The sequence below is a fragment of the Centroberyx affinis genome, unplaced genomic scaffold (genome assembly GCF_046629955.1).
Source record: "Centroberyx affinis isolate AG114_WGS23_722 - 3 ecotype Tasmania unplaced genomic scaffold, CSIRO-AGI_Caff_v1 ptg005047l_1, whole genome shotgun sequence".
In the NCBI taxonomy this organism is placed as follows: Eukaryota; Metazoa; Chordata; class Actinopteri; order Beryciformes; family Berycidae; genus Centroberyx; species Centroberyx affinis.
In genome coordinates this window covers 26563-36995 of record NW_027282487.1, presented here as the reverse complement: position 1 = coordinate 36995, position 10433 = coordinate 26563, and the positions used below count along the sequence as shown (strand labels likewise).

The following is a 10433-nucleotide window of genomic DNA, read 5'->3' as shown; positions in this document are numbered from 1 at the left end:
GAGTCTGCGACCCATACTACGGACCTAGCCGACACTCTCCCCTGGCTTGACCCAACCACAAATGGACCAGCCCTGGAGGCATCCCCACTGCTACTTGCCACAGATATGGCCTATTAGCACAGCAAGGCTGCTAGGCCAAAAGTCTCTGCTCCTGGTGAGCTGTGGTACGTTGTCCGCCGTAGGGGCAGAGGAGGAAACAACAAAAACAAGAGGAAACCACAATACTCTCCCCAGTACACTCCGCGGCTAGGACTGCAACTGGAAAACAGGTACAAAATACTCAGTGAGCCGGATCTAGTGACTGCCAATGCTAATGATGGCACTTCCATGCAAGGGATGCAGCCTTCCATGCAAGGGATGCAGAGCTAATGCTAATGCTAATACTAGCACCGGTCCCGGTGCTAATGTTAATGCTGCTACCCCCAGGCACTCAACACCGCCGGCTACCTCCAGGCGGAAAATGCGGCCTGCTAATGCACAGTCTAACCACACTAGGTCGGCAAATACCTATCATCGGAAAAAATCTCACAATCAAGCCACTATCCAAGCTACAACTCCTGAAACTTGTCTGTCGGGAATTCAATAACTAGCTTGATGATGGTCAACTGCTTTCCTCCTAATGCTAAGGTCAGGCGAGTAACCGAGCTGCTACCGGAGATCCTCTCCAGCCAACATAACGTGAAGAAGATTGTTGTTCACGCGGTATAATATGACGTTCTCCCCAGGAAACCATATTGGTCTGAACTACTGAAAGAGGACTTCACCCGCTTGATGGAGTTACTAGGCAAGCTTCCTGGGCAGGCATTTATCTCAGGCCCCATCCCGACACTCAGCAGGGGAGCTGGAGCCTTCAGCAGGCTCCTCAGTCTCAACACATGGCTGGCATCAGCTTGTGTTGCTCACAGGGTGAAATTTATAGACAATTTTAACATTTTCTGGGAGTGAAAAGAGTTTTTTTACAAGATGGTATTCATCCAAACTGGATTGGGACTCGTGTGCTTAGGGCCAACATGATACATGGACTTCAAAATCCCTGCCATGGATTGCTGGGAAAACTGCAAAGAAAGCCAGAGAAAGAAATAAGGACAAATGTGAAGGACAAAAACATTGATAAGGAACATGTGTCATCCCCCTCCACTCCCTCCTCTTCCTCCACCCCTTCCTCCTCCCTCTCCTCTAATATGTTTCTGGGCCTGACTGAAGGCATGGAAAAGAAACTCATCATGGCTATCAGACACATGACCCCACAGCGTGCTAATGGCTGCCACCAAGCGACACTGTAACCAATCAAACCTTCGTCAGGCCACTACCAATTTCTCAGCCATGAGGACTGCGATTTGATATCGTCAGGGTCCCTGCCCCTGTCCTAGTAGCTTCTCCGATGTCTGTTTTAGCAGGCATGGACCCATGGCTATATCCACTGGCCCCTTCCACCAGCCAGAAGGGAGGTCTGGCTACACATATACTATCCCATATACTATCCCAGTCAGGATTAGTGAGTGTGACATCACCCATAGGTTTCTGAAGGGCCGTTTTGAAGCCATAAGATTGGATTTACGATCGCCGCCATGTTGGAATTTTTTGGAGACGGAGCAGCCAGAGCGAGGCCAAGGACTGTTCGTAGTGACACAGCGCCACCTGCTATTGGCCCATAATCGGTGACCTGTCGATCACTGGACAGGCGACCTGTCAATCACTAGGAAAACAACCCCGTTTTATAACCATTGTATCCCGTTAATGACACAATTATTTTGAAAATCGCCATATGGACACATATTAGAAGGAGTGAAATTAACTACTGAGACCATAACCACTGGTCAAAAAAATGTATTGACTTTTATATTTTGAGTGAGAAGTTGGGCTGTGGTCCCATTGACTTGCATCACTTGATTTTGGCGGGATTTGGAGTCTTTTTGGAGCCGGCCCCTAACGGACGTTAGAGGAACTGCAGCTTTCAGGCACTTCCTTATTGGCTTCAAAATTCACCTGTGGTTTTGGCTGCTTGGTCTGTACAGCATCTGTGCTTGTTTTGTTTTGTTTTTTTTCCTGCTTGGACATTCCTAATGGAACTGAAAAAATCCCTTTCAAAACTGTAGTAGTTATTTTGATTCAGTGTAGACATGGTTTCAAGTTAGTGGTCAAAAAGAAAGCTAAAGTGCCTAATGTGTGCTTACACTATGTGAATATCACGTATAGACTAAAAAACAAACAAAAAAAAAAACACTGGATCCTCTATATTTTAGTGATTTTATGATTATGAATGATTAACTTCAGGTGACGACATTTTCCTACTTGGATATATATATATATATATATATACATATATATCCATTTATAGCATTTTGGATAAGAACCTCCAATCTGTCGATACAGGGAACATCGACAGAGCAGTGTGAGTTTCCATTAAAATTCAACTCCTGTTTTTGAGATTGCTTCCTGACGCTTTGCACTGTCTGTCTGTTGATCGGCTGTTCAGTGTAGCACTGAATGTATTGTGAATGTCGATTTGTTATCTATATGAAACCAGTTCTACCAGCCTGACTGTATGGCAATAACAAGGACGATGAATTCCAAATACTGTAACTACTGTATCTGAGGGTTGGTAAGAAATCCCATTATTTTTACTGCAAACTCTGCACATGCAAACACACACACAGGCATGTCTGTAGATTATTTGGTGTCTTGGTGTTGCAATCTTGTATTTGTTTGTGTGCTCTGTTATGGTTTTATAATTATTACGTTAACCTCTTTGCTCGACTTCTTCATTGTTCTCAGTGTCTGTCTTAACTGTATTGCGACACTTCTGTCTAAAACACTTTAGATGTGGTCTGACTTGCACAACAGCGGGCATACCAGAACACTCGGTCCTCGGTATGAAGTGTTGCCATGTTGTCAAATAAGAGACTGCAGCACTCAAACGACCCTAAACATCACAGCAGAAATGAACAAATGAACGAACAATGGCATGAGGTGATGAGATGAGATATACATTCACTCACTTCTCAGATTCTCATGTAAGACTGGAACATTAGTGAGAAGTACATGTGGTAAGATGTAGTGAAACTGAATGATGGTGCAACATCCTTGGCTCTGATGCAGTGAAGTAAGCCATAATGTGATGGTGATGGGACTTGGGGGTTGAAATGTGCATGATGTCACATGTATTTCCTATCAATATGGTGCTTATGCATACTGTATATGCAGCTCATTGGCAGTGGGCGTCAGTTGATTATAATCACCTGTTAATTTATTACCGTCACCTGTTATTTTCCTACCAAGATGGCCGTGTGTTGATGTAGCAGAATACTATGAATCCCTCACCTCACGAATCAGTAATTCACTTTTTTCTGTTTGTTTTAGTCATTTTAGTTGGGTTTTTTTTCAGTTTGCTGCCATATGGAGCCTACTTAAGCAAAAGTAAAATTACAGATGTTTTTTTTTTAAAGTACAATTACACCAAAACACTACTCAATTACAGAACGAGAATAACTGTAATTAGTTACTTCCAACCTTGGTTATTTCCTCATGTTGCTTGTGAAGTGTCTCACACCGTGTTGCCAGTCTCACCAGATAAACCAGAGGAATTGGCCCTAGAGTCTCGGGATGAAAATTTTTCACCAAACGAGATAATGAATAAAATAAATATCACTTATCAAGCATGTGTGAGCATTGTTCCAGAGGATCTGAGAGGAGCTGAAAATATTGATATTTTTTAAACGTAAACTAAAAACCCATCTATTCAGTCTGGCTTTTATGTAGTGTTTTATGATTTTATGGCTTTAGTATTTATACTTACTTTATTTATTATCATTATTATTTATTTTTTTCTATTTTGTTTTATCAACAGTTCACTATTGATCAGTATTATTTATTTTATTCTATTTTATTTTATTAACATTTTACTGTTTTACTATAATCAATTTATTTTGTGTAGTATTTCATAATTAAATTTTTATTGTTATTTTGTATTGTTTGTATTGTCTTTTATTGTTTATCTTTTATTATCTTAACTACCCGTCTTTTATTGTTGTCTTATTCAATTAAGTTTTTTGGGGGGTTTTTGGTTGTTTTGGTGTGCATTAGTCTCTAAATCCATTTTTAACATCCTACGTTTTGTCAATCACTTGTAAAGCACTTTGAATTGCATTTGATTTGAAAGGTGCTATATAAATAAAGTTTGATTGATTGATTGATTGATTGTTAAAATGCTGATTAACATCCTGAGCACTCTCTCTCCTCACCAGTTGTGAGCCCAATGTGTGCATGCTTGTGCATTTGTGAGTATGTTTTGTTGCATGTGAACCACAATTTACACAGAACTTTTTCATATGTATGAAAACAGACGGACAGCTGTGTTGTCTTTGTTGATGCTTTACTGGCGTAGTAGAAAGAAGTGCAAGAACTGATTATTAAAAGTTTCACACACATTTGCAATTATATTAGAAAAAGATGTAAAATAATTTTTGCACAATTTGAAATCAAGCAAAGGAAAATGAAGAGTAACATTGAAAATGCAAAATAGACTCTATGAACTCCTAGCAAAATATTCATCATAAAACCGAATTATACGTCTATCTTTCATCGTTCCATCTTTCAACTCGGCATCTGGCTTCAACCTGCCTGACCGCTTGAATTCGCCCGCTGCAGCCTGCTCCCTCCAGCAAGCACGCCATTCCTGCTGTAGAAGACCTTGGCCAGAGAGGGATTCATGGGGGTGGGCATGTAATCTCCGCACTGCGCACCGCCGAGGCTCGGTGCACACGCCACTTTGTAGGAGAAGAAGAAGGTGCCGTACTTAAACATGCAGCTGTCTCTCACCGTCCCGCTGCGCAGATCGAATGAGCACTCGCCCAGGAGATCGCTGTTCCAGTATCTGTCGGCATCGTAAACGGCGAACTTGAGTTTGGTCGCCATGTTAATGGTGATGGGTCCAAATTCAAACCTCTCTGGCCATTTAGGATTATCGTTGTTATTTATAATGGCAGTGCGCTTTTTCTGGTTAGCATAGCTGACCACCACCGAACCGTCTGTCTTGGTCCAGGCATCACCGTATAGACTGTCAGCAGAGAGCCCAAACACTTCTAATGTTGCAAGGCCTTTCCCAGCAGGACAGCAGTTGGACTTGATGTTCTGGTTACTGTTGCAGACACAAACGCATCGGTCCCTCGCGCTGGATCTGTGTCCGATCTTACAGGGCTCTGAGCATTTTATTTTCAGCGCGTTCGTCTTGATGTACGTCTCCACCGCTTTCTTCAGTCCGGCGCGGGCGGGATGATCTGTCTTCAGTACGATGTGCAGGGGCTTCAGCGTGTAGCGGACCACGTCTGGTGTGAGTTTCAGCGAGTCCAGCCAGCTAGAATAGGTGTAGGGGTTCGATTTCCCGTCGAAGAGGAGATCAGCTCCGTTGATATTCCCGCCAATCACTTCTGTGGTCCGGTCGTTGAACATGCTTCTGAAGTTCTGGCCGGAGCCCAGCTTCTTCTTCTTTTCCTGACAGTGTTGGAACATCGTCCGCACCTTGATACTGTCAGCGTACGCACCCGAGGCCTCCACTTCCAGACAATCCCTGATCTCTGTCTCCGTCAGTTGATTCAGGGTTGCCTGGCAAGTCTTGATGGAAGTGATCGCCTTCATCTGCCCTCCCAGAAACACTTGTGTGATGTAATGCGTGCCATATGTGTCAATCAGACTGCTGTATTTCTGCATGGTTCTGTCTGAGTAATCTGAAGGAAGGGACTTGACGGCCTCGAGAAACTCGCGATTAAGTGGAGGATTTGCTGCCAGTCTGTATCTGTAAAGCACAGAGAATTCATAATTAGGTTACAGTCCATCACAGCATCATTTCATTCAGATGTTAATGTTCATTATGTTTATTTTAAGCAAAATTACTCTAATTAGGTCGTACATCTTCTTGATTTGCAGATGCTCAACCTATCAGCACACAATCGAGTAACAGTGCTGTTTGGGTACAGGATTACTCTACGAAACAGTAATCCCTTAAAGGATAAGGCTGGGGTTTTTTAATGCATTGCTTACCGTCAACAAATCTTATGAAAATAACAAAATCAACAATGTGTTTGCTCTACTCCCGTTACTTTCTGACTTCCCATGTTCCGTTTTTAGCCGTTAACCCGGAAGTCATTGGCTCCAATTGGAAGCTAAAAACCTTTAAACACAGCTCACAAAGACATAGTTTCAATTTTTAAAATCGCTAACTGTTACCATGAAAAGTCAGGCTGTTGTAGTTATTACCAAATCAAATTCAAATGGGAACAAATTCTTCATTACGCCGGGGACTATTTTCTGTGCTATGGAACTACTTTCCTGAGATCGCAAAGTGTTTACAGCCGACTTATTAAGTTGTTTGAGGAAAAAGTGGTCCGGCCCGGTGCATGGTGATGATGAAATATGCTGCAGAGCAGCAGCATGGCTCTGTGACGGGTTTTTAATCATTTTTTTAATACAATGGAGTTCTATGGCTGCTGGGACATGGCTGCATTGGGCACCGGCTACATGGACGAGACTTGTTGGCAAAACAAATTCATTGCTGATTTTTTTATTTTCATAGGATTTGTTGACGGTAAGAAATACATTAAAAAACACCAGCCTTATCCTTTAAAATAACCTTACATTTTCATTAATTTACATGAATTCACCCCTTAATTCATGCAAAATCCCCTTAAAATGAATTAAGGAAGGAAGTTATTAATGGAGGAGACCCCATCGAAACCTCCTTAAACACCCCCTTAATCTTGACTCCTTACTTTCTTATTTAATGAAAAATTCAGGGAGACAGAAACTTTTCTATTAATTTCCACTTAACCTGTAAACCTGCACAAAAGGTATGAAAATTCCCTTAATTACTAGTGTCTCTGTGTATCAACCCATGAATAAATCCCTTATGAAAACCATGATACTAACCTTACTTTTTTAAAGCTATGCTATTTGAATAATCAATGTAGTGGAGAAATTAAGGACATTTCAGGGATAAAATTAAGGGGTTTGGTTTCGTAGTGATGCAGGACATTTCTTGGTCTATTGAGCATCTGTAAACTAAGAGTTAAAGTACAGTAACCATGTCAGATGTCTTTATGGTTGTACTCACGTGTAGAAGTCACAGTGGACAGTGTGGCGAAGGAAGGTGTACAGGTCCTCTTTTGACTTCTTCATGGCGTAGGCGGCTGCTCTGGAGTGGGACCCTCCGAAGGCCAGGCCGACCCCGACCAGAGGAAGCTCCAGGCCGATCTTCCAGTTATTGGTCACGGCCGACGTGGAGTCATTGATGAGGGATTCGGCGGAGTCGTAAGCGGAGCTGGACACCTTCATGCTGCAGCTGGGCAGGGCTCTCCAGTCCACCACCGCCACCGGCACCTTCTGCTTCTCCCCCTTCACGTAGGAGTTCCTGTGCAGCGTGCAGGTGCCGTTGCCGCGGTCCCATTTCTCAGTGTCGATGACGTAGGCGCCTTTCCGCCGCATGGTGACGATGTCGAAGCCTTCTCCTCCCAGGTTGTGACCGGGGACGAAGTCGGCGCGCTCGCACTCCTGCCGGTTGCCGGTGAGGCTTTTTCTTTCTTCTTCTGTCCCGCTCGATGGCAGACATGGAGGAGTCCAGGCCCAGCACAGGAGCAGCAGCCGCCACAGCCTCGCCATCTCTAGGACACAATGAACAGGGACAGGAGGAAAAAAACATGACATTTTAACCCTTTAACCCTCCTATTATGTTAAAATTAACAGACATCTTTTATGTTTGGGGTCAAATTGACCCCAGCAATTTAAACCTACAAAAAATGATAGTAATTGAAAGTGTTACCCAAGTTTACACTTCAGAACATCAGCAGGTAATACATAGCAGTTAGTCAATAATGAAAAAACACCAATAAAAAGTAAATTAGTCTCCAAAACAGTCTTTCAAAGACCTGTGACAGGACCTTATTGGTAGAAAATCTACAGGTGAGATGAAACTCTATAAAAGCTCAATAAAACTGCGCGTCTTATGTTAGGGCCCTGAAGCATGGGAATGTTTTTTAAAGATCAAAAATTGCATGGGAAATTTCCCTCAGTGATCAGTCAAAACAAAGAGAAAGAAAATAATGTGTAAAACTTATAACTTAACTTATATTTCCTCTGGTTTTATAAGGCTTTTGTGTTCAAAATGATGATCAAAATGCCAAATGTGTGCAGGACCTTGAAAACGTATCATTATGTTACATTTTATGTTTAACAGTTTTCCCCATGAAATTAGGAAAAGTCATTGAGTATCAAGCTGAAAAAATGAAGTTAATCATGTTTTTGGAGACGTTAAATGTTGAATGGAGTCAAATTGACCCCAAACATAATAGGAGGGTTAAATATAAGTAACTTTACTGAGAGAGGATAAACCCCTTGAGATGTATAATAACCCTAACCCTAACCCCTAACCCTTGTTTTGGAGGGGGTTCGTCCTACAGCAAAACACAGAATACCAAACAAAGACTAACACACAAAATAATTTCCTTCTAACTGCATATACACATATAAGTGCTCCAATCAAGTAAATTGGTAGAGAATTTCAATGTGTATGCATATCATTAAATAATCAAAATATCAGGCAACACAAAGACATGAAACAAAAAAAAAGAAAAAGAAAAGAAGGGGGATTAGTCATAAATCAAGTGAGAATCACGAAAAGCATGAACAGTCAGTTTTAAGATAAGAAAAAAGTCAGTTCTTAAACAAGCTAAATGTTGTTATGGATCTTAAAGAGTCTGGTAACTTATTCCAATCAGAAGGAGCCTTAAAAACAAAAGCTTGTTTCTGACCTAACCTGAATGTCAGTGGATACATTAAAAAAAAAAAAAAAAGTGAAAATATCTTTTTATACTGCATTTAAATATACAGCTTCAACATAAAATATATTAAAAGATATTAAGCTATGGACTTCCAACAATTTTGAACAAGATGAATTTGTTGTGAAATATTACTCAGGACTCGAGTGTCTTACCTCCGCTGTCAGCAGTAAGTTCTGTTCAGTCTCTCAGATTGTCTGACTTATATTAGCGTTGGGGTGTGGGAGGTGGAGCCTTGTTTGTTTCTGCAATCTAATAAATGTTCTCAGAAGTTTTATACAGTATCAGCGACCGCGTTCACACTTATTTTTACTTCCTTCACACCCTAACAAGACGAGAGATAAGATGGAGCTGTAATGGCAGCCGTGGGGGATATTGGGCGGTTGCAGCAAAAAAAAAAAAGTAATCGGGTGCAGAAAAGACATACACATAAACATAAACATACACAACAAACAATTTCAACAAAATACCATGTTAAATGTGAGAATGAAAGTGTGGAAAGGTATGTTAAGGGACTGCGTTCACTTGATACCCCATAAGGAGTATTAGGTAACCAATATTATTTGGTTGGGATAATCTGTTTACATGTGTGGTGATGTGGGTGTATCCCTTTACTATTTCTGACCATTGTATTTTTTCTGTATAATCCTTTATAATTCTTTATATAATATTGTTTATTTATTTATCTTGAGTATACAAACTGTGTTTCTGTAATTAATCTAGGCATCCAGGCTATAAATTGTGTTTCAGTTGTTGTGTTTGTTCTATAAACATAAAACTTGGGTACATACATGTACATATGTTGAGCATGCATGTATATATAATATTCTCAAGTAGGTATGCATGCAAGTGCCTGTGGGTGTATATGGATGTTGTAAGTCTATGCATACCTGTTAACTGTGCTTTATATACTATTTATATTTTTGTATGACCTACTGCACATTTTATATTTTCTAAAAATTCCAATAAACAAAGTTGTGAAAAAAAAAAGTATGGAAAGGTATGGATTACAGGATGAAGTGGCAGTAGAACTTATTTACACAAAGACAAAACAAATGGAAAATACTGAATGTGCGATAATGTAGTAACAAGGACTGAATGAAGTTTTATCCATTTAACTGATCAGATCATTCTTGTCCTGGAGATGAGGCCGGCCCTGAAGCACTGCTGCCTGTTTCTGTTCATGCAGCCGTATATGGATTTAAAACAGAGTCCAGGTGATGAAGCCTTGGCTATATAGCACAGAGAAGCTGTATGTTTTTGTTTAATGAGGGGAATGGGCAAACTAATCACCAGAGAATTTGTTTTCTTCATTGAGACAGTAGAAACGCTGGAGAAATACATTTAGTTTTATCCTGTGTCAGAAAGTGAAGAATACTTGAAAGTCACTCTCTGAATCTTAAGGGTCCAGATTGTATTACATGCCAAAGGTGGAAGTAACTAATTACATTTGCTCATGTTACTGTATTTGAGTAGCTTTTTTGTGTACTTGTACTTTTTTGAGTATTGGTTCAAGTCAGTAATTTTTCTTTTACTTAAATACGTTTTCACTGAATGAGTGTACTTCACTATATTTTAAATCACAGCCATGACAGAGTACCAGTACTA

General features: G+C 40.7%; 1 protein-coding gene across 1 annotated transcript; it reads right to left on the bottom strand.

Moving 5' to 3' along the window:
- Window positions 1–4355: 4355 nt before the first annotated feature.
- LOC139666520 (perforin-1-like) lies at window positions 4356–9000 on the bottom strand. Its single transcript, XM_071545776.1, has 3 exons — window positions 8981–9000; window positions 7106–7652; window positions 4356–5791 (listed from the first exon to the last, which is right to left on the bottom strand). The coding sequence occupies exons 2-3, from the start codon at window positions 7648–7650 to the stop codon at window positions 4612–4614; spliced, it is 1725 nt and encodes a 574-aa protein (XP_071401877.1). The 5' UTR covers window positions 7651–7652; window positions 8981–9000; the 3' UTR covers window positions 4356–4611.
- Between the last annotated feature and the right edge of the window lie 1433 nt (window positions 9001–10433).